The sequence below is a fragment of the Mastigoproctus giganteus genome, chromosome 5, assembly GCF_048544385.1.
Source record: "Mastigoproctus giganteus isolate SK-2022 chromosome 5, ASM4854438v1, whole genome shotgun sequence".
Lineage (NCBI taxonomy): Eukaryota > Metazoa > Arthropoda > Arachnida > Uropygi > Thelyphonidae > Mastigoproctus > Mastigoproctus giganteus.
Window position 1 is genome coordinate 182,714,989 of NC_143579.1, and position 25,608 is coordinate 182,740,596.

At 37.3% G+C, this 25,608-nt stretch overlaps 1 protein-coding gene across 1 annotated transcript in view; it reads left to right on the forward strand.

Moving 5' to 3' along the window:
• The window catches only part of Nup107 (nuclear pore complex protein Nup107), a 446,410-nt gene that overhangs the window by 155,243 nt on the left and 265,559 nt on the right, over positions 1–25,608 (forward strand). The window contains exon 8 of the mRNA XM_090373566.1: positions 19,375–19,504. Within this exon, the coding sequence (XP_090229692.1) occupies positions 19,375–19,504 (130 nt within the window). The remainder of the gene's footprint in view (positions 1–19,374; positions 19,505–25,608) is intronic.

Here is a 25,608-nt window from a genome sequence, read left to right on the forward strand (position 1 = left end):
AACAGTTGGCAAACCATAAGATGGAAGCTTGTTTAGAAGACCTTTATGCCAAACACGATCGAAAGCCTTTGAGATGTCACCGTTTCACCGAACCTTTCCATTGAATTAGTCTATAAATGGGTAACATAAGCCAGAATATCACCAGTGGATTGACACTGACGGAATCCATACTGGCGATCGTTGATTAGACGGAAGGTTTCTAGGTAGCTTAAAATTTGGCAGTTAATTGATTTCTCCATTACTTTAGAAAGAGTAGAAGTAATTGCAATGGGACGATAATTGAATGGGAGGGATTTGTCACCCTTTTTAGGAACTGGCGGAATATGAGCAAATTTCCAAGCAGAAGGAAAATCACCTTTGGAATAAGAAAGTGAAAAAAAGCGGCAAAGAATAGGAGTAAGTTCAGGAGCACAGGTTTTGAGAACAAGTGGAGAAATACCATCGGAACCTGGAGCTTTCTTAGCATCAAGATTCATCAAAATCCTTCTGACATCCTTTTGATGGAAGATCACAGGAGGCATTGAATGGAGCGTGTTGGGAATAGTGGGAGGTGTTTTACCAAGATCGTTAATGCATGAGTTGAAAGAAAAATGGGATGCTAGCAGGTCAGCTTTATCATTGGCTGAAGTGACAACAGAACCATCTGGTTTGGACAGAGGTGGGAGCAGAGATGGGCAAAAGTTCCGGCCAATAGCTTTGGCAGGAGACCAGAATGCTTGGCTTCAATTAGGGCAAGAAACAAGTTTTCTACTCTTAACCTGTTCAAACTCTAGTTTGGACTGGTTAACAACTGCTTTACAATTGTTGCGAGCTTTGGTGTAGGCAGAAAATGAAACTGAAGAATTAGAAACAAGCCAATTACGATATGCAACATTCTTCTCTTGAACAGCCTTAGCACATTTAATGGAAAACCAAGGTTTAGATAAAGAACGAGATTTTAAAGTGGAGTGTGGGATAAAGGATTCCATTCCTGCAAGAATAATTTCACTGACACAATCTGAGCAAACGTTGACATCAGAACTTTTGAAACAGTAATCCGACCAAGGAAAAGAAGAAAAGAAGTCTCGCAGGTCATTCCATTTTGCTTTCTTGTAATGCCAAACAACACAAGGTTGGGAATAGCCATAAGATAAAGGTTCCATTGGAGAAGAGACAATCACCAAGTTGTGATCCGAAGTGCCTGAAGGACCTCTCACTTCGACCGTGTACTTAGAAAGGTTGTTTGTTTGAAAAAGATGAAGCGTATTGGCTGTATGATTAGCATTGTTCATTATTCTTGTAGGTAAATGAACAATCTGTGCTAAGTCATTAGTAATTGCAAAAGCCTCAGCATCTCGACCAGCTGGGTCGGTGTGACTAGAAAACGGAAGCCAGCTGGAGTTGTGAACATTAAAATCACCAAGGGAAATTACCTCACTGTTAGGAAAGTTGGACTGGAGAAAGTCAAGTTGCAAAGAGAGGAAGTCAAAGAGCTCCAAGTGATTAGTGGAGTTGGGAGAACGGTAGAGACAACAGATGAATTTGATACAATGAATTATAGAGAGGAGACTCCAAATTGCCAAGTCTCTGACAGGGAATATCAGAACAGAAATATGCACAAGTACCACCTTTGAGGCGAAAAGAATCATACAGTGAATAATTTGGGCATCTGAGATGAGCAGTAATTGAATCAACCGATAACTGAGATTCTCCCAGAAAAAGTACATGGTGTTTGGCAGACTGCAAGTGGAAATGGACATCGTTGAGATTAGAATTGAGACCACGTATATTTGTGAAATGAATTAGGAAGTGCTTGGGAGGTTTAGATCTTTTCGCAAATAAGCTTGCTCTATTAGTTTGACAATTCATAGTGTATTCAATAGTAAGAAAAAGTGGGTGGGACATGCTGTATGAAGTAATGAAATTTTTGGATATGGCGTACACATGGTAAGAATATACCCAGATCCTTGACATAACGTGGCCTCGACAATGCTCCCTGCATACGCACTACTCGGACTCCCTCCAGTCACTGTCTGCAGAGTAGAGGTAGCAAGATTATACACTAGCTGATCTGGAAGCCTCCTAGAGACTTACCAATAGGTTCGGTCCAGTGTACTAACTAGCTGCCGGCCTACGAACACCTTTTAGAGCTGTACCCTCAAAATGTAAGGAATATTGGATCTCACCACGATGTTCATCATAACCTCAAAAGTCATCAATCATACTGCATGATGGAAGAGATGGGGAAGGGTTGACCAGAACTTAGCTCTAGAGACTAAACATGGGTTTCACCACTTCAAACCTCCAATAAGCAAAGTGGTGGTATTGCAACGGTTGATGAGTCATCTACCACCTAGTACTGCCTGGTAACATAGAGGGGCGGCGTTCCTTCATGTTGTGTGGTCGCCACACCTCGACCCCTGCTTACGTTGGTTCACACCTGGGTGGTCACCCACCATGTACTTGTGCATGGAGGTCATACCCAGGATTACTAGCAGTCCCACCATCGTGAAGGTGCAAGCAGAGGATTTGGCTGTCACAGTCCATCCGGACTTTCCCGAAATTGGGTCCACTTGACTTGAGTTTTACCTGAATATCAGTTCCATCAGCGTTTTAGAGTCACAGGTAGCAAGTACAGCTTGTCTGGCATATCTGAGAGAATGTCTGTGACATCCTCAAGGACCTAAGGACTGTATTCAGATCAAAGTTTAAGAACTCATCAAGGACCAGATTCCACAGAGGGGTCCCAGAACAGTGCCCTGTGGGCACCCCCCCCCTGAAGACTGGTCACGACATCTGGCAGTACAGAGCTCTGACAAGTGTCCTCAGCAAGCTCCGGAAGGAGCTTGCTGAGGACACTTGGCCACCAAAGCGAGTCAAACACCCCAACAAAATCTGTTGAGAATATTAGAAAATACTTGCTGGTGTAGGTGTGTGCTTTGTTTATTTTGTTCTCGAGAGCATCAGCTACAGAGCACTCTCTCCTAAAACCATATTGATTCAGAGAGGAGAACCCCCACGCCAATGTAATGGGTTTCAATCTTTTGATTGAGCAGTTGTTCGAAAGTCTTGCTGACCCCTGAGAGCAGTGTGATCGGCCTATAGGATCCTGGAAAGTCTTGTTGCTTTTTCGGATCCTTCATTATGAATCTTACTCTTGCTGACCTCCATTCAGTGGGGAAGTAGCCCTCTGTGAGACAGTGGTTCAGTAAGATCAGGATTGTGTCCGGGATATATTCGATCGTCTTTTCGATAATCGAATATATCGAGAGATGATATATTCACGAGAGATGTGAATATAGACGTGAAACTACGAGAGACGAGCTACAGCAGCTTGTCTCTCTTGGCCAGAGGTGGAGATAGAGGCCCTGAGCCAACTCTACAGGGAAAAATTAAAATTATTTTATTAATTTAATCTTATTAATTTTAATTTTTAATCAATTACATTCAAATGGAAATCATGCCCCAGACTAGAGCAGCAAAGCAACAGGTAAAAAGTAGCATGAGTGCTGTGGCTTGGAGGAGAATCAAAGGGGATGATTCTCCAATGCATCACAGCTAAAAAAAATGTGTAACTTGTGAAATCTTTAAGGATCCTTCTGGAACAGGACATGATCTATGCACGGAGGATATCTTTGTGTGTGCCAGGTGCAAAGAGTTCAAGAAATTAGACACCAACTCAGCGTTTTGATGGTTTCTTTGAGAGTTTGAAGAGTAGGGTAGCTGCCCTCGAAGGAATGAAAATGGGGAGTTGCCCAACTGAATACCGGAGCTCACTCGTGTGCATCAGGCAACACCGCAGCAGTCTTCAGGGCAGAATGCGCTGGTCCCACAGGAGGAGCTAGTTATTGTCGGTGAGTCTGTTGTCAGGGAGACATGAAATATATTATGCAAAAAGGATGGGTGGAATAGGACCCGGGTATGTCTGCCAGGGGCAAAAGTTGATGATGTTGTAGAACAGATATCTTTTAAGGGCACAAAGGTTGATATTGTTGTTCCCGTTGATACTAATGACATTGAGTAGGAGATCTGCAGATATACTTAGCAAGTACAGGTCAATATTGAAAAAAGTCACTAGTTAGGGTTAAATTTGAAAGTGTTTGCAATTCTGCAGAGACATATGGGAGGGAGTATATGATGAGAGTCTTGTCAATCAGTTCGGCCCTGGAGAGATTATGCAAGGTTCATGGGGTATAATTTTTCTCAGTGTGGTCTGTGCTTGTTAACAGGAGAGCTTTTTTCTATAGGGATGGATACAATTAAATAGAAATGGTGCAAGAATATTTGCTGATGCTATCAAGGCAGTGTTTGGTGGGTCAGCAAACTACTAAGCTTGGGGGGGGATTTCATAGACTAATAGATTAACAGTATCCGCAAGCAGAGATGAAAGTGCTGCTTCAATTGGAATGAGCAGCAGCCTGGTAAGCAATGTGCTGGGGGATTTCAAGGTCTGCTTTGAGTCATCATGGAACAAGTAAATACCTGGGCTGTGTTAGGGTAACTAAGAGTAAGAATAGGGGCATGTATACTTGCATTTACACCACTGCTAGGAGTATAGTAAATAAATTTGATGAATTTGAGTATCTGGTCAAGACATCAAAGGCAGATATTGTTGGGATATCAGAGATGTGTTGTCACACAGATATAAGAAATAAAGAAATGGAATTTAGGGAATACAATGTGTACAGAAATGATAGAAGGGGAGGAGGGAATCATGCTGTTAGTAAAGAAACACATAAAATTTAATGAGGTACAGCCATTTAACATCCATTTGGACAGTGCAATGTTGAGTCAGTTTGGTGTGACATAAGGACTAGTAAAGGAAAATTGAGAGTAGGAGTTTGTTGTAGGCCTAATGACTCTGATGAGTGCAATGAACAACTGTACAGAGCAATAGAATGGGCCAGTAAATCAGATTGTCTTATAATGGGGGATTTAAACTTCCCAGATATTGACTGGAACTTTTGAGTTGGTCACTTGCACACTAGCAAGACTTTTGTGGATTTATTGGATGATTGTTTCCTGAAGCCGAATGTTTGAGAAGCAACCAGAGGGAGTAATACTCTTTATCTGATTGTCAGCAGTGATAATTGATGCATTAAGGATCTGCAGATAAAGGAACCACTTGGTGGCAGTGATCACAGTGAACTGATGTGGGATTTATTTAAGGATGTTACTACTATCAGGGATAAATGGAAGAGATTTTGCTTTCGTAAGAGTGACTAAAGTGGTCTCAGACAGTTTTTAAATTCTATACGGTTTGGCCAACAGTGAATTCTAAATGAGATTCATTCAAGGAATTAATCTTGGAAGCTACTAGGCTTTTCATTCTGTTAAAGGTTTAGTCTTAAATGATGTCAGATGAACTAATGAGCCTCATGGCAGAGAAGAAAAATGCATGAGATACATTAGCATTAGTTGAGGCATATGATGCAAGAAAGCAAGCTTATATAGCATTAGCCAAAAAAAAAAAAAAAAAAAAATTCCCATTTCACCCATCCAGTCATTCCAAATGTTTGTCTAATGCTGTACTAGACAAACATCCAGTCACTCCAAATGTTTGTCTAGTACAACATTAAATTTATTTAAGATATCAACTTCCACAACAACAACATATGGAAGTCTGTTGTGGAATTTGATAGTTGTAGAATAACTGTCTATTCTACAGCTGTCTTTCCTCAGTTTGAATCTATGCCCCCTTAGATTCTTGCAGATTCTCTGAGCAACCGAAAGAATCCCCATCAGCATTGAGCCTGCCCAAACAATTCAAGGCCTTATACACCTCATTCAGATCACCTCTTGATGCCTAGTTTCCAGATGCTGCAACTTACAGAAATTAAGCCTGTCTTGGTAAGAGCATCCATTTGTTCCTCTCACAAATCTTGTTGCCCTTCTCTATACCCATGATAGCAACTCTACATCTTTCCTAAAATGAGGTCTTCAGATCTATACGCAGTACTCAAGGTACTCCTGACCATTGCCTTATACAAAGGGATAATCACCTTTTTGCCTCTGCTAGAAAAATTCCTTTATATCATAGACAGAAGACTCCATGACTTGCTCTTGCAGCACATCTGCACTGCTCAGAAAACTTCATATCTGACTGCACAATTACTCCCAAGTCTTTTTCATTCTCCACTTCCCTGAGTATTTTTTGTATTGTATTGTATTTTCATGTCACTAGGTGGCTCCCAGACATACGTCTGTCTCCACTTGTGGCAAAAGAACTCAGTATAGTCAGTCCTCGTATAATATGTGTTTACACTACACGAATTCGATCATACACGATTTATAAATAGGGGAACGATATCTTATATAACACGAACCGAATTCGCTTGTGCACGATTCGCCTTTGTGTTTACAAGAAATGGCAGTCGAACGCAGAATCACCCCAACCGAACGAAGAGAAGATTCTGAAAATGTATTTATGTTTTTTATATCAGTGAATGGGAAACACATTTCACCATAATAACGTAAAAACCAACACAATTCCAGCAATCGGTATAATCACAAATGCAATTAGATCGAGTTTACTACCAGTTTATAACAGATTCCACTAGCAGAAACACAACTGGAAATTGTTTTATGGTAGTAACCCCTAGAAATGTGCTTTAGTAAAATGTGAGGTGTTAATAGTGTATCTCTGCCTTTACGGTGTTGTTTATTCAGTTGATACACGCGTGCAGCTTTGTTTATGTGTATCAAGCGTGCCTCCTCGTTTTGTAATTGTGCTTCATACCCTAAAAATGAGTAAAATACGTAAAAGGTGTGAAAAGGAAACGTCCTGGTGAAGACACTGCAGATTCAGAGAGAAAAAGAAAAGCAATATTGATAAACAGAGGCGGACTGGGTCAAAAATTCTTACCCAGGAAAATTTATAGTGGCCTCATACTATGGTTTATGGCCAAAATCATACCGGCCTCTGGGGTTTTCCCGGTAAGGCTTATGGCCAGTCTGTCGATAGAGAAAAAATATGAAATTGTGAAACGTTATGAGCAAAATGAAAGACCGTGTGATATTGCACGTGGTGCAGGCCTAAATGAGGCAACGTCGAGAATTAGAAAGAATGCAGAGAAAATAAAAACAACTTTCATAGCAGGAACAACTCAAAGTGTAATTAAAATCCATTAGATTAACAATATTTTATTACATAATAGTCGTAATAAAATACGTAAGTATTTTATTACGATTATTTATTGTGTTTGGTAATGTTTTGGTTACCAATGGGTGTTCAATCTTGGGTGGTTGGCACCTAACCCTATTTTCCCCATAGGGCCTGTTGTTTATATTGCACGATTTTGCATTGCACGAAGGTTTCTAGGAACACAACTATCTTGCTATACGAGGACTGACTATTCAGATTCAAACAGTGTAAATGTGTAGGTGTTGCGTAGTGTAAAGAAGTCGGGTCACTTTTCCACTCGGGGACAGCCACCACGTGGGTAAATGCAACCCGGCACTCACCCCTGGTGCGTAAAGCCAGACCCGGGTCTAATAAATCTGTCAGTGCAATCCAGCACTATAATCCCGCACCCGGCAGTAGTGCAAGGCTGTTGGATGCCAACAATCCTACTTCCAGGCTGCCCAGACATGGGAGCCAGCAAAAAATAAATAATCCCATCCAGGGGAATTAATCCCGCATCAGCAAACTTGACTAATGCCAGCAAAAAAAATAAATGAATAATAAAATAAATAAGTAAGAAGGGAAAAAAAAAATCCCACGCAGGAGAATGTAATCTCACATCAGCAACCTTAGCTGATGCCAGCAAAAAAAAAAAAAAAAAAAAAAACAGTACATCTATCAAACAAACTTTAAACATCAATTATCGACAATGAGTCATAAAAATAGACTTCATCATCAGCCATTTTCAATCTGCAGGATGAAGGCTTCTTCAGCAACTGTCCAGTTCCTTCTGTTTTGTGCAGTGGACATCCATTTACTACCCACAAACTCATGAATTTCGTCTGTCCATCTCCATCTTTGTCTTCCAGGTTTTCTTCTAGCTCCTCTTGAGTACCATTCTGTTATTTTCTTAGTCCATCTGTCATCATGTCTTCCAGCTGTGTGTCCTGCCCAACACCATTTTAATTTTTTAGTTTTGATAAGAATGTCCTCTACTTGAGTTTGCTGCCTAATCCATATGTTTCTCTTCTTATCTAACAGTCTGATTCCCAATATAATTCGTTCCATTCTTCGCTGTGTAGTTCTCAGCTTCTCCATTCTTTTGGTGAGTGTCCAAGTTTCACTTCCATAAGTCATGGTGGGTAGTGTGCATTGATTCATTATTTTATGTTCAGACAAAGTGGGATATTGCTTCTCAGTATGTGACTATATTTTCTGAATACTATCCATCCCAAAATTTATTATTCTTTTGACTTCCAGCCATTTATCATTATTATAGCTAATAACTTGTCCCAGATAAGTATGACTCCACCTTTTCAGTTCTGCTCCTTCAATCATTATGTCCCTTTCTGTAGCATACTTGTTCATCATTACTTTTGTTTTAGCCATATTTATATTTAGTCAAAAATCCTTACTAACTATGCATAACTGATTAAGATTTTCCTCTAATTCTTTGGGATTGTGGCTTATGGCCGCAATGTCATCTGCAAATCGTAAATGGTTTAGGTACTCTCCATTCACATTGACTCCTTTCTGCAACCAGTGTAATCTTCTGAAAGCTTCCTCAAGGGCAGCAGTAAACAACTTCGGAGATATTGTGTCTCCTGGTCGAACTTCTTTCTCAATTTTAAATTTGCTAATGTCTTTAATGAATATTAACATTCAGTGAAGACAGTCACCTTCTTTTCATGAACACCAATCTTGCAAACGCCTGTAAAGCCATGAAATTAGCAACTGATTGTAAACAAACATATTCACAACCTCTTTGCAAATTTGGAATTGCCTCCAATTTTTGTCTATATTCCTCATACAAAGAACAATCATACAACACATGATCCCAAGACTCAATCTAACTACACCTGCAATATGGCTGATCTGCCAAACCAAATTTAAACAGTTTGAAGTTAAGGGATCCATGAACTGTCAATAAATAGGAGGTTTCCATTGATAAATAAAACCACTTGTTCAGTTTATTATCAATATTGAATAAAACAGGTAAAAATAATCTATTATTTCACCTGTGGTACTTGAATTCCAATGTTCTTGCCATAAGTCAAGTAATCTCTTAAATGTAGTACTCTTTTCCTTTTTAATATCTCCAGTACAATCATAAGATAAACCCATAAGTGATATTTGTCTACCTTTTCTTATAAAATAACAAAAAGACTGAAATGCTACATACAGATCCAAGGGCAAAGCCCCTGCATGGCATTGGTTGATACCATTTTACAAACTCTTAATATTGTCACTAACATAACTCTTTGAAGAAAAGTTAATTTTTGACAAAACTTAACATTTTCTATGCGTCTATTCGAGATAGATGCAGCATAAGTAACGCTAGGTAAAAAGATAGTTTTTTAATATACACTGAGAACTCGCTTTCCGAGCCCCCAATATGACCTAGTAATATGAATTATAGAGGCAGTAAACTGTAATTTGTCATCTAAAAGTACACCTAAATACTTCACCCTAAAAACCAAAGGTATCTGTTTATTGTTAATTAGCAATCGTGGTGGTCTGTCATAATTCAACTTCCCCTTCATTAGCATCACGACTGTTTTGTGTTTTATTTTCAGAAATTTTGAGCTTATGAAAAGCAGCCCATGTTTCAAGGTTATTCACTATAACTTTATCTGTTTTCTAGACCCTGCCTAGATTTTTCAGTTGTGCATAACACTAAGTTGTCAGCATAAGCCACTTTGTGGCAGTGAGGGGTGTGTGTGTGTGTGTGTGTGTGTGTGTGTGTGTGTGTGTGTGTGTGTGTGTGTGTGTGTGTGTGGGTGGTCAACCATTGGTTAAGAACCAAATTCCAGAACACAGGCCATAGAACTGTTCCTTGATGGCAACTCCTGTTAAAAACTGAGTAATTTGCTTTTACCATAATTTTCCTTTCATCAAGATAACTTCTGATCATTTTGTGTAGCAAATTAGGACATCGAAGTTGTCTTAATGAGCATAGAATACTCTCATACCAAACCATGTCAAAAGCTCCCTCAAAATCGATGAAGAGAGCTAAGACATACTTCTCAGTAGATTGTTTACAAAAAATAACCAAATCAAGCATGGCATCCTCACCAGACAGATTTTTATTAAAACCATATTGATGTTCAAAAAAGTACATTATGTTCATTTAATAAAGAATTCAATCTTAACAACAGTAGTCTCTCATACAATTTTCCAAGATTTGCTAAGAGTGAAATCGGCCTATATGCTCTAGGATTGGTTAATGGTTTATCAGGCTTATGTAATAATTTTAATAATGCCGTCTTCCAGTACCTTGGAAATACTCCATCCAACAGACATTTATTAATATATACAAAGCATAATTTTAGGAAACATCTCAACAAACTTCAAAATACAATTATTTTGTACTAAATCTATTCCTGGCATCTTATTAATATTGATCTTGGCACAGACAGCTAAAAGCTCACTTTCTGTAAATAAATCCATATTATCTGGACCTAAATAAGACCTGTTAACGTCCCGTAATCTACTTTGTTCATAGGTATCCGTAGAAGCTATATCATCCAAAAACATATCAGTTATTGTCTTGATGGTAGTATACCAATCATTGTTTTCAGTATCATTAACTATCACAGTACTTAACACATTGTTAATATTGAATTTATTACGTGTCAGCTTAAACAGCAAACCCCAAGGTTTAGTGTTACCAACAGTAACAACTAATTCTTTCCGTGATTTTAATTTTGACTCATAAAATGCATTTATGATAAAGCTTCCTTTTTATCCTATATAATTCTTTATATACTAATGGTTTGATTGATCCCCACCTCCTAAAACTTTGATGAACTTTTCTTAATTAAAAAACTTCCCTCTTTAAACCTGTCAATTCCTCAGTCCACCATGGGACTTTCCTAACACATATTTTTCCTTATGGCTGCGAATTGCAAGGCCCTAAATATTGAATTCTGAACATAAAAAGCATACTTTGATGCATTCAAGCTATTTAGGTTACTAAGCATATTCTCAAGAAAACTTTTAAATGGAATAAATTTTATTAAATTTATTCCATTTAATTCTCTTATAATTGAATTTCTTAAGATCATCCACAGATTGATCTCTAACTTGACACATGTTAACTTTAATATCAAATCTAATAGCTCGGTGATCACTATTAGTTAAAACATCCCAATTATAAACCCTTCTAGCAAACTGCTGAGAAACAATAGTTACATCTATATTTGAAATACCTGGTAAGTTCTACCTGGCAAGTTTAGTACATCTAAATTATAACCTAACAGAAATTCTTTAAAAAAGATACCCCTACTATCATTATCATTAACTATCCACAGTAGAACTATACCATGATTTAGCATTAGTATCTATAGCTATAATCACATTACTGTAACCTATATTGGCCAGTTTACCAAATATTGAAGTGACTCATCGATATCATGATTTGCAGGACAATAAACTGAAGCCAAATAAAAGGATATAACTCCCACATTAATATAAATGCAAGTAGCGCATTGAGCACACATGCCAGACAACACAGTCACCTACCTCTAAATCAGGATTATTAATTATAACAGCAGTTTCTGGCTTCATAGTGCTTGTATGAATAACTTTAGAAGACACTGGAAAACCACTTGCCTTATAACTATTAGCTAAAACACCCATATATTGTTCCTGTAGGCACAATATATTCACCTTATTCTCAAACATATAAATCCGTAATTCATCCATCATTCATACATCCATTTAATTGTAACATAGAGATCATAACATTACTACTATTAGAAAAACCAGATTAATTAACATTGTGTCCACTAGCCATTAACAACCCTCATACTTGCTAACTCCAATGCTCTGTGACATATTCAGGACAATTAGGATCTCTTAGTGGACGTTGACACTCCCTACCTCTCCGATTACGTTTATACAATTTGGAGGCAAATCCTTGTGTTGGCAATCAACAAAGACATGGCCCCCCTTGCCCACAGTGCACACAAGTCACAGATTTATGTGTACAGTAATTAGCAGAATGACCATAACCAAGACATTTAAAACAGTAAATTTTCTAAATTTATGTGAGGAATATCCACATAAACTTAGAAAATTAATAGGAATATTATCAGCCCAATCTGACTGAAGTAATGCACCACATTCTTTAACATGTCTACATGAAAAAGTTTTAAGTTCTTTGACATTAATGAAGTTAAGTGGAGAAAAGAATGAAACACTGGAGAACTGTTAAAATGACTATATCAGTTTTGAAATTCATTTCAGAAAAGCGAATAAAGGTTAAGGGCATTGTACTCCTAACTTACATTAAGACTTAATTACTAGGGTAGGTTAGGTGGGAGTTGAGGTGTAGCTTGAAATGCAGAAATTATGTACTGAAACTCGTGCTCTAAATAATTCATGTCAAACATGTGTCCTGTGAGTTGTGTGCATGCATGCCTGAACGTATTTGGCAGAGCACAGCAGTAGTAGCACTATGCCATTTATTGTGGCCCATTGTGATCCAAATTCTTAATCCTAGCAGAAAAGAATGTATGTGTGGTAGCAAGTATACATAACTTCACACTCACTGAGTTCAAGAGTTATTTTAGATTTTCTAATTTGTGTTCAGATTGCATTTTTAGAAACCCAAATTCTTCACTTTCCTGCTTGCATGCAAAACCCCAACAATTGAAAAAATATATTGAATATTTGGTTATTTGGTAAAAGTAATTAATCTTTGTCATCTTAATTAAAACCAGACTGTCCAAGTTATCTGTTTCTTTATGCTATTTATAAAATCCATCTAATGATGTTGTTAGCAGATAAGTAGCACGAGGTCGAAACCAATATATTTTTTCAATTGTTGGGGTTTTGCATGCAAGCAGGAAAGTGAGAAATTTGTGTTCATCTATACATTTTCATGTACAGTATATTGTTTAGTGATATGTTTATAAAAAACAAGATGGAAAATTTGCGCAAAACCATTCATAATATAACTTCAAAAATTATCCATTTTTCTAGTTGAAAAAGGAAGCAATGATAATTTCAAAAGTTTTCTACATTAATGGGGTTATTTACTTCCCCAATCTTTAAAGAAACATCTGGAGAGGGATATATCCCCTACCCTAAAAGTTATAATATTTTCAGTTTCAGCTTTTCTCTTTATCTGCACCACTAAATAATATATATCATGGCTTTATCTCATGGCTATTCCCAACCTCGTGTTGTTTGGCATTACAAGAATGCAAAATGGGATGACCTACGAGACTACTTTTCTTCTTTTCCTTGGGCGGATTACTGTTTCAAAACTTCTGATGTCAACGTTTGCTCAGATTGTGTCAGTGAAATTATTCTTGCAGGAATGGAATCCTTTATCCCACACTCCACTTTAAAATCTCGTCCTTTATCTAAACCTTGGTTTTCCAATAAATGTGCTAAGACTGTTCAAGAGAAGAATGTTGCATATCGTAATTGGCTTGTTTTTAATTCTTCAGTTTCATTTTCTGCCTACACCAAAGCTCACAACAACTGTAAAGCAGTTATTAACCAGTTCAAACTAGAGTTTGAACAGGCTAAGAGTAGAAAACTTGCTTCTTGCCCTAATCGAAGCCAAGCATTCTAGTCTCTTGCCAAAGCTATTGGCCGGAACTTTTGCCCATCTCTGCTCCCACCTCTGTCCAAACCAGATGGTTCTGTTGTCACTTCAGCCAAGGATAAAGCTGACCTGCTAACATCCCATTTTTCTTCCAGCTCATGTATTAATGAACTTGGTAAAACACCTTCCAGCATTCCCATCACGCTCCATTCAGTGCCTCCTGTGGTCTTCCGTCAAAAAGGATATCAGAAGGATTTTGATGAATCTTGATGCTAAGAAAGCTCCAGATCCTGATGGTATTTCTCCACTTGTTCTCAAAACCTGTGCTCCTGAACTTACTCCTATTCTTTGCTGCCTTTTTTCACCTTCTTATTGCAAAGGTGATTTTCCTTCTGCTTGGAAATTTGCTCATATCCAGCCAGTTCCTAAAAGGGGTGACAAATCCCTCCCATCCAATTATCGTCCCATTTCAATTACTTTTACTCTTTCTAAAGTAATGGAGAAATCAATTAACTGCCAATTCTTAAACTACCTAGAAACCTTCCATCTGATCAACGATCGCCAGTATGGATTCCGTCAGTGTAGATCCACTGGTGATATTCTGGCTTATGTTACCCATTTATGGACTAATTCAATGGAAAGGTTCGGTGAAACGCAAGTAGTTGCTCTTGACATCTCAAAGGCTTTTGATCGTGTTTGGCATAAAGGTCTTCTAAACAAGCTTCCATCTTATGGTTTGCGAACTGTTTTTAGTAACTGGTTATCCAGTTTTCTCTCTGATCGCTCACTGAGGGTGATGGTAGATGGCTCTCTGTCTTCTAACTTCTCCACTAATGCCGGTGTTCCCCAAGGTTCAGTTCTTTCCCCCACTCTTTTCCTCTTGTATATTAATGACCTTCTTCCATTGACTGGAAATCCTATCCATAATTTTGCTGATGATAGCACATTGCATTCCACTTTCCATTTTGAGAAACCTTGTCCTGCTCAATCAGCTTCAACTTTTCGTAAATTTGCTACCAATTCCTTAAATGCCGATCTTCAGGTATTTCTCCAGTGGGACAAAGACAACTTAGTTGATTTCAACTCTTCTAAAATTCAGTCTTGTCTTATATCTCACAAAAAGGATTCTTCTGCTCCTATGCCTATCTTTAGTGACACTCCGATTTCTAGGTAAAGTGATATGTCTCTTTTGGGGATTACCCTGACTTCTAATCTCTCTTGGCACAAGCACATTACAAATATTGCTTCCTCTGCATCTAAAAAACTTGGTTTTCTCTTTTGCTGTCAGCGTTACTTTTCTTCCAAACAGCTGCTCACTCTGTATAAATCGCAAATCCGCCCTGCCATGGAATATTGTTCTCACATCACTCTGGTATTGGCACCACCCAAAACCTGAGTGAGGTTTTGGGTGGTGCCCCCAAAACCTCACTCAGGCTTCTTGATTCCATTCAGAAGAGGGCAGTTAGGTTAATTGATGATTCATCTCTAACAGAGTCTCTCCACTTGCTGTCTCATAGACGTACTGTTTCTGCTGCATGCCTCTTCTACAGATACTTCCATGGGCACTGTTCTTCTGAATTGGCTTCTATAATTCCCATTCTCTCTTTCAAAACAGTCCGAACACATGCCGCCACAGCCAACATCCATTTACTGTCCAACTCAAACCCATAGAAACTGATAATAATAAAATCTTCATGAAAATCCTCATTTATTCATTCAACTGTCGTTTTCTGGAACAACCTTCCTTCATACGTATTTTCTGAAAATTAGAATCTACAGAAGTTCAAGTCCAATGTCAACAAATATCTTCTTTCGTCTTCTCAACCTTCAACCCAAGCACAGTACTAAGTACTATAGGTTCTAATACCTCTCATTTGGGGTTCACATAAAAAAAAAAAAAAAAAAAGAAAAAAATATTGTTTTACAAAGTCTCCACTTTTATTTTCTAAGCAAAGGGGAAACCGCCATTTTATTTATTAGTGAAAGAGGTAATTTTTATTTTTTCTTTTGACTTCTGAATCTATCCAGATACCTGTTTAGTCATTTTTAACATAAGAAAATTTGCCAGATTAATTTACAATTTATCATTTCTGTTATCTGCTCAATGATCATGTTGATGTTGATATGACTTGCCTTTATATGGATTTAGTTTGGATTTAATGGACAAAAAATTTCTGTCCTAAAGGAAAAATTTAGAACCTATTTATATCTGATAGCGTCGCACATCTGTCTGATGTACGATGCTATCAGACAGATGTGCTGAAAATTCCCTCATGAAATCATGGCTGTGTTACTGCTAGATAATGCACTTGCCCACCCTAATGCTGAGAGGTTAGTTAGCAGGAATGGGAGAATTAAATGTTTTTCTGCCTCCTGACACCACTGATACAGCCATTGCATGTACGAGGTTGTATAAGAAGAAGTTTTTGGAAGAGGTGATGGTTGTTTTGGAAGAAACAGAAGATGCAAAAGATACAAGAGACACCAGGACACTGCAAAATTGACATAAATACAACATCAGATCTGCTATCTTCAGATTAGGCGCCTCCGTAGCCAGGTGAGAAGGACCAGCAGTGCGTAACACACGCTTCTTGATTAGACCGGGGTTCGAGCCCATCACCACCAAATACGGAAAGGTCAGGGAATGACCACCGCATATTCCCGGAGCAATATGGCCTTAGTTGCTAATGCGCCTAAAAACCAAATAACAACAACAAACATCATCAAATTAGCAGCTGTGTGGAAAGATATGAAGATTACTACCTTGGGCAATGCTTGGAAGAAGTTGTTCTATGACGTAGAACCTGAAATGGACTTTGGAAACAGGAGTTGAGGCATCTAATTTTTGGGACACTCTTCTGAGGGCCCCCAACAAAAATGCAATCGAGAATGATGTGGAACAGTGGCTCGAAAATGATGAAGGTGATCCTAGCTATAAAATTTTTTCTGAGGTAGAGATTGCGGAAAATCGTCATGGTGAAGAAGAGGATGATAATGATGACATAGACGAAGAATCAGTTGCACCTCATCCTAAATTGTGTGTTATAAGACAACATATGGATGACATCATACATTATATTGAATCATCATCAGACCCTGATGGGCTTCCTTATTATGAACATTTTAGAGCATTTCGATCTACAGTAATAAGGAAGCAGCAGCAAAGTTTAAGGCAACTGAAGCTTGATTTCTTGAAGACCACTTCATCAACTGGACCTTTTTCACAAGAACCCTCTACCAGCAAGGAATTAACACCTCTCCCTCCATATGACAGTTGTTTCTGACCCTGAAAATTGTGATCCTTTCAATTAAGTTAATATTAATATTGAATATTATGTATTTTTTTTAATGTTTCTTATTCAATGGAGTTTAAGAATTTTAAAATATTTATTTTCCCTCTAAAATGGATTTAAATGAAAAAAACTAATGTTCACATTGAAAACAACTTTGTGTGAACTTTAAGGGGGGAAAAAAGTGGTAGAAACACTCCATTAATTACATTGTATGATTGTTGATGTGTTTAATTAAAATAAAGTTTGATTCCTGTTGTAAATTTATTTTTAACAGATCTTTTAGTGTTGTGTCTAAATTACTCAATGTGCATTATAATATTTTATTCATACTTATACATTATAATAACATTTTAATATATCCTGTACATTTTAAGTTCATTATTAATATATCTTTTTAAAATCATTCAATTTAACAGACTTTCGGCAATAGCGGACACCCCTTCCCCCAATTAGTCCGTTAGATCAAGGGCCTGCTATATTGTAGTTTGGCTGGTAGTCTTATGTTTAGCTCAATTTTCTACTTATACCACTGCTTGCAAAAGTTGTAAAAAATCAATAAAAATAAACTATTAATCAATTCAAATTCATTTTGAACTGGCTGAGTAGGAAACTTGCTTCTTGCCCAATTAGTTGAGTATCTAACTGTTGCATTAATGACTTTGTAAATCACCTCCTGCCATACCAGACACATCCCATTCAATGCCTCTCATTGTTTGCTGGCAGAAGAATATTAGAAGAATCAAGATCAGTCTTGCTACAAGAAGGCTTATGGTCCAATTCCATTTCTTTACTTATTGTCAGAACCTGTGTTTAAATGCATACTCCTATATTTTGTTGCCTTTTTACACTGGTGTTTTTCATTCACTGGAAATTTGCTTAAAGATGGCCAATTCCTAAAAAGGATGACCTAAAAAGAATCACCTCCTGCCATACCAGACACATCCCATTCAATGCCTCTCATTGTTTGCTGGCAGAAGAATATTAGAAGAATCAAGATCAGTCTTGCTACAAGAAGGCTTATGGTCCAATTCCATTTCTTTACTTATTGTCAGAACCTGTGTTTAAATGCATACTCCTATATTTTGTTGCCTTTTTACGCTGGTGTTTTTCATTCACTGGAAATTTGCTTAAAGATGGTCAATTCCTAAAAAGGATGACAAATCCCTCCCTTCCAGTTATCAGCCCATTGAATCTAACTTAATTCTTTCCAAATTAATGTAATAGAGAAATCCATAAACCACTAAATCTTATACTATCTCAAACCTTTCATATGATTAGTTATAGCCAATATGGATTCTGTAAGTATTGATCCACCAGTAATTCTCAGCTAATGTTCCTTATATTTGGATGAATTCTATGGAAAAATTCACTGACAAATACCAAACATTTAATCTAGATATTTCTAAAACTTTTAATTGTGTTTAACATAAAGGTTTTCTAAACAAGCTTCCAACTTGTTGTGTCTTCTGGGCTTTGTAATTTGGTAACCAGTAGTTCTGTCTCTGATAACTCTTGACAGTGGGTAGTAGTAGTAGTAGATGGCTGCTGTCTTCTAACTTCTCAGCTAATGTTGGTGTGCTTTGAAGTTCTATTCCTTCTCTTGTTTATTAATGATCTTCCACTTACTGGAAATCCTGTCCATTTTGCTGGTGATAGCACATTTCATTCCACCCTCCAGTTTAAGAAACCTTGCTCTACACAAGCAACTTCAACTTGTTGAATATCCACCATATATATATATATTTCGGGGTGCCGTTATTAAAAAAAGGTCGAAAACCACTGTACCAGACAATAACCTGGATCTCAGCATTTAAGAAACTAGTGGTGGATATTCAACTTAACCTCTCTTTGCACAATCATACTAAAAATATTGCTACCTCTGCTTTGAAAAAAGGTTTTCGTTTTCACTTGCAGTATTGTTTTGCTCCTATTGCCATGTGTAATTCGACCAATCAAATCTGAACATGTGCAGCAACTAGTCAGTATTCATTTGCTGTTCAGCTGCAGCCTAACAGAACTTTTTCTCTTCCCCATTTATCCCTTATAATTCTGTTCTCTGGAGCTTCTTTCATTTGTGTATTTTCAGGATATACAGTACCTATGTACTGAAAATTAATAGTCTACAAGAAATAGCTAAGATTTGGTAAAACCCTATTTCTTTACGAGGCTTGAATAAAATTGCTGGATTGGTTTCATGATGCAGTTCTGAAGTTGGAAAATAAATTTAAAGACTAAATAAAATAAAATTTCCAAATTACCATTCTCAAAAGGACAAATGTATATTTAAAAAAAAAAAAATTAATTTATTTTACCATAAATTTTACACATTTCTTTTTATGAAATTGTTAGTTTGAGGAGAAATGTTTTAATTTCTCATTTTGTCAGTAGTTTGATATGTTACTCTGTCTTTATTTCAGATTTTCTAAGATTTTAAGAATTTATAATCTGCTTCAAGAAGAAAAAAATACCTGGAATTTACTTAGAATTCTGTATCAAGATAGATTGGATTCATCCAGGAATGATTGTGATAGTTCTATGGATTTTATAGTAAGAGTCTGAAAATATTTCTTTGAATAGCTTAAAGAAATTCATCTTACTTTTTTAACAGAGTAAATTAACTATTTCTATGTATTCCTGCACATCTGGATATATTTACTGTAATCCCATCATTTGTGAACTCATCTTATTGCCATAACCATTTAGCAACTCCATATGACCTTATCCTCCAAAAATAAAAATAAAGGCAAAAGAGATACTTTTGCCTGAATATTTATTTAGGCATAAGGTGCAAGGAAGCCTAATGCTTTTGTTGCCCTGGCAAAACAACAACAACACCCCATTGAGTTACTGGTTCTTGGTTTTGCAATCCCATAAATTGGATCAAATTTGTTTCAGTATTGGATGCCTGATGGAAGAGCTATTTTTCAGGATATTTTAAGATTTGTGAGATGATAAAGTTATCATAGGGTTCAAGTGCTAGTTTGAAGGGCTTAAAAGTTCAGTGGTATGAATAGTACATTCATTTGGAAGGGAGACAGCAGTGTGTGATGTATGAGACACTGTTGCTGCTGCTATAGAGTATCTGTTTTCATATTGTCAATATACAGTTGATAATTCTGGGAATTGTCTACAAAATGAGCTGTGTTAATAGATAGCTATGAACTACAGTGGATCTGGTTGTTCTGCTTCCTGGAATGGATGTCTATTCGTTAAATCTTGTAATCTGATACCAGAAGGTTTTTTTCTGATTAGGTTTGGTCTCTTTAAACTATGTCAGCAGTCTTAAAGAGGAATTTCAGAATGGGATGTGATAGCAGCCCACAACAACAGAAATCATCTGCAGTCACTTAATCACAGATTCCCACTCCTCAATACCATTCATTGGATCTGGGCTGGGCTGGTTAATACCAGCTGAGCTTCAAGTCTGGGAACAGCTCCTATGCCAAGTCATAGGACTGGGTCACACATCTTTAACATGAATGAGCCTCCATTAATACAATAACAAGATTGAACAGACCATGCTCTGTTTTTTGAGGAATATATGGATCACATTGGTTATACACCTCAAGTAGGTTGTTCAGGTAATGGTTTGTCAGCATTTCACAGACAGTCTAGGTTAAGCTTTTGTATGTTGTATTTAATAGGTGGAGGTAAGTTACTCGGCTTTTCCTTCAGGCTTTAAGTTTGTAAAGTATTCTTTTATTTTTAGAGGTTTCTAATTTTTCTCCCTTTTCTTTTATAATTTAGTCCGGAAGAAGGCTAGGTAGCCTTGTTCTGTTCTAAGTCATTCATCATGTGTGTTAAGAATCTTAAGGTTGAGCTAACATTTAGGTGGCAATGATCATTAATATTGATGTGGAATTTATTCAAAGACAACTATAGTTGAGGGTAAAGGGAGGGATTTTAATTTCACAGAAGTGATAATGAAAAGAATTTTAAAAATGCCAGCAGTTGCACCCTCTTTATAGTGGGTGCAACTGATGTTAAAAAATGTAAATGCCAAATGAGATATGGTTAGAGTAGTAATCTTAAAGGGCACTAAGTGATTTATGCCAATTAAAAGACATTGTTCAAGATTTAGACCAAGTGGATGTCAGATCAGCTTTTATGGGTGAGTTTAGTAGCAGAGAAAATATGTGATATGAAGTCCCGAAATAAGTATAAATTAGTGTGTAACTGAGTTACTCTCTAACCCATTCTGTGAAATTCATCTATTGCCTCCATGTTGCATCTACCTTGTAGGGATTAAATCCTTATATTCCACACTCCTCTTTAGAATCTTGTTTTATCTAAATCTTGGCATTTTCTAATAATGCTCTAAGGCTGTTCAAGATCAGAATTGCCCATCCCAATCTTTTTTTTCACTTTAAAATCTCATCCTTTATCTAAACCTTGGTTTCCCAATAAACTCGATGAGGCTGTTTAAGATCAGAATGTTGCATATCACAATAGGAATGTATCCACATCTTCAGGTTTATTTTCTGCTTGCATCAAGCTCACTACAATTTTAATCAGGTATTAATTTGGTCCAGACTACATTTTGTACAGGCTAGATGAAAAAAACTTGCTTCTTGTCTAAATGGTAGTTGAGCAGTCAGGTCTCCTACCGATGCTATTGGTAGTAACTTTTTCCCATCTGTACTCTTGCCTCTATTAAACCTGATGATGCTGTTGCCACCTCAGCTACAGATAACATTCCATTCAATGCCTCCTGTGGTCTTCTATCAAAAGGAGCCAGAAGAATTTTGAACAGTCTCGATGCCAAGAAAACACCTCATCTTGATGGGGCACCTCCGTAGCCAGTTGGGCAGGAGCAGCAGTGCATAGCACACGCTTCTTGATTAGACCAGGGCTCGAGCCCTTGACCACCAAATACGGAGGATGCGGAAAGGCCAGGGAATGACCACCGCATATCCCCGGAGCAATATGGCCTTAGTTGCTAATGCTTCTAAAAACCAAATAATAACAACATCATCCTGATGGTATTTCACCACTTGTTCTCAAAGCCCATGTTCCTGAGATTACTTCTTTTCTCTGTTGCCTTTTTAAGCTTTCTGATTCCACTGCTGTTTTTCTCTCTGCTTATAAATTTGTTCACATCCAGCCAATTCTTAAAAAAAAGGATGATGTCTCTCCCATCCAATTACACTGGTCAACAAGAATTTGCTAACATGAGTGAAAGTAAGCATTTTTTGTTAATATGTATGTGCTGATTATGAATATGACAGTAAAAAGTTTCTATCCCGTCACCTTTTTTTAGAAAAATGCAAAACTTTTTTAAAAAAAATGTAGAATAGCTTCAAAATCAACGAAATTGTCCAATGTCGCACGTTCTACCTTTCCTGGTTGAATTTATTGTAACAAAAGAGACATATCTGTGTTGTTTAATGGTATACTAATACCTCTTTTGAGTTTTATAGCCGTGAGGTGTGGCCGCTCTGAATTCTATTCATATAATCCTTATTATGTGGTAGCACGTTTGGACCCTACTATATTTCCAGCGACCAAGTGCTTCTGTAAAAAGCAACTTGTTTACAAGCTGTCTTTAGCCCCTAAATGTAAATTTTTTCGATTTGTAAGATTCATTTTAAAGTTTCATTTTGGTCTTGTGAAAACTTGTGAAATATAGCGAAAACACAATGCATGCTTTAATTTGCCAAACAGTTTTTGCTATGTTTGTGGACAATTTACAGTGAAACTGCTACATGGAACAATCACGGACAAGGTGAAACAAGCTTATTATTTTTATTAAAGTTGTCACGTGGGTGATCAGGATAAAAGGTGGGCACCGCATATGTGCTGTATAATGTGCTATGCAAATCTGACAATGGATGGAGGGGAGCAATTCTAAAATGCCTTTTGCTGTTCTGATGATCTGGCGAGAACCAACAAGTCATCTCGAAGATTGTTATTTCTGCTTCACAAATAAAATAAAATAGAGTTAAAATAAAATACCCAAACCTTCCATCAGTATTAAGACCAGTGCCACACACACACACACACACACACCGGAACTCCCTATTCTTCCACCTAGTTGTGAAGAAATCACTATTCCAGAAGAAGAGCAAGAGTCACTAGAGCCCATACCTGCTCCCTCAACATCTTCCGATCCTAGTTACAATCGTGAAAATGACAAAATCCACACTTAAAATTGAGCAAAGTGAACTTAATAATTTGGTTAGGGATTTAAATCTTTCAATGCAACAGGCTGAGCTATTAGGATCTAGGTTGTAAAATTGGAATTTGTTTGCAAAAACCACAAGGATTTCTGTGTTCAGCATTGGCATTAGTTGAGGCTTACGATGCAAGAAAGCAGCAGCGAAAAAAAAAAAAAAAAAAAAAAAAACCTACCCATTTCACCCATTCGGCCACTCCAAAAGTTTGTCTTGTTCAGTCTTAAATTTATTTAAGCTATCAACTTCCACAACAGCCAATGGAAGTCAATTCCAACAATCAACTACCAGTTGGCTAGAGGCAAATTTCCGCACATCTATTCTACAACTGTCTTTCCTCAGTTTGAATCTCTGCCCCCTCAGGTTCTTAATCTGAGCTAGTGGAAGTATCCCATCAGCATTGAGCCTGCTCAAACCATTCAAGGCCTTGTACAACTCAATCAGATCACCTCGCTGGTGCCTAGTCTCCAGATGCTGCAACTTGCAGAATTTTAGCTGCTCATGGTAAGAGAACCCCTTGTTCCTCTCACCAATCTTGTTGCCCTTCTCTGTACTTGTTCTAGCAACTCTACATCCTTCCTAAAATGAAGCCTCTAGACCTGTATGCAATACTCAAGGTGTGGCCTGACCATTACCTTATATAAAGGTATAATCATCTCCTTGTCTCTGCTAGCAAACTTCCTAACCAGTCTGTCCCCGACATACGTAAGAGACAGATACATTCCAGGACTTCTTACGTAAGTTCATTTTTACGTAACTTGGGAATGACTAATAAAATATTGCTACTATAACCCTGATATGCCAAAATTATAAAAACACAGAATATCCTCAGAAGAATGAAGAAAAATAGTTATATACCATAACAATTAAAAACTTTATCTGGGGGCATTGGTGAATTTACCGGAGTGGCACATAAGAAAAGAAAACATAAAAGGAAGAAAAAACACGTTATTGTACTGTAAAACTGATGTATTTTGTGTGCCGTGTAGGCTTTATAAGGGCTACTAAGGGAATGAAAACCAAAGTGTACATATTTAAGAAAATTGGTCTAAACCATACAGTGAATCAAAGTGTATACACTTCAGGTGTGATGAGCTGAAGCTAACTTTTAAAATGAGCCTGAAGCATTAATAAGACACATTAATCACCTGGTGTTGTAGGCTGAGTAGAGGTCAAGGAGGTAGTACATGATATTAACTTTTCATCTGTTTCGTATGCTCTTTTTTTTTTTTTCTCTCTTCATAAATTTCACGATAAAAAATCTTGAACTTTTCTAATTTCAAGAAATGTTTGGTGTTTTCATCCATTCCATCGAACAGAGACCTTCCTGAATTTTATGAAACGCTTCTGCCATTTCCTTTAATTTGAAATGCTTCTTGGGTTGCTCCATTTCCTCAACTATTTGCACGTTCAACTGGGCTAGGTCGTCTATTATTAAATCTTCACCTCGTTCATCCTCAAGCTCATCTACATCTTCATTCTCCAGGACCAGCTGCAACTCCTGGGATAAGTTTACAATTTCTTTGGTAACAGAAGGCAGTTGTTAAGCTTTGAATTATTTAGAAGATTTTTCCCAACTCCGCTCATACAAGTTGTTGTCAAATCATTCTGGGCTCTTGAAATGTTGCGTTAAACCAGTCCGAACATGTGCCACAACCAGTCAACATCCTTTTACTGTTCAACTGCAAACTACCAGAAACAACTTTTCTTCTTTCTCATTTATTCATTCAACTTCCATTTTCTAGACCAATCAAGGATGTTAAAAGTATAGAGCTGTGGTCGCCAAAGTGGTCGATATCGACCCCTAGGGGTCGATATAACATTGTTAGGGGTCGATAGAAAAATATAAGACATCATTGTACGGGTAATATTTAATTTGGTTAACTTGGATTATCTACATCCTGAATGACAACACAATTAAGAGTGAATCGTGGGAACAGTGACATGAATAGGACCTGTAAGATGGAGCAAGGTCATGAAAATAGTTATGGAGGCCAATAAAGTAGGCCAAAATGACGTATTTACCAATAAATGGATGTCGGTGGTTCCCGCCCAACCGGCGTGGCGGGAGCGAGATTGCAACACGTGCGCGGTTGCTTATTTACTTATACTTACACATATTCGATCCCAGTCTCATTTTTGCGCATCGACATACAAGTGAGTGTTAATGTTCTGAAATTCATCAACATACATATTATAATTCAATCGTTATTCATTCACGAACTAAACTTCTCTATGTCGAAGAGTTGCACAGGGCTGGTAGTTTTGTACATCCTATAGAAATACGCGAGTAGGTATATTATTTAAACTTATTACTTTTGCTTACTGACTTCAATTTTAATTATTTTGTTACAACCCCAGTAACCACAATGGCAGCTTCAGATTCTAAAAAGAAATGCAGACAATATTCGTTAGAATATTTGAAACTTGGGTTTATTGCTTCATTAACAAACGAAACGATATGTGTCTTCTTTGTGA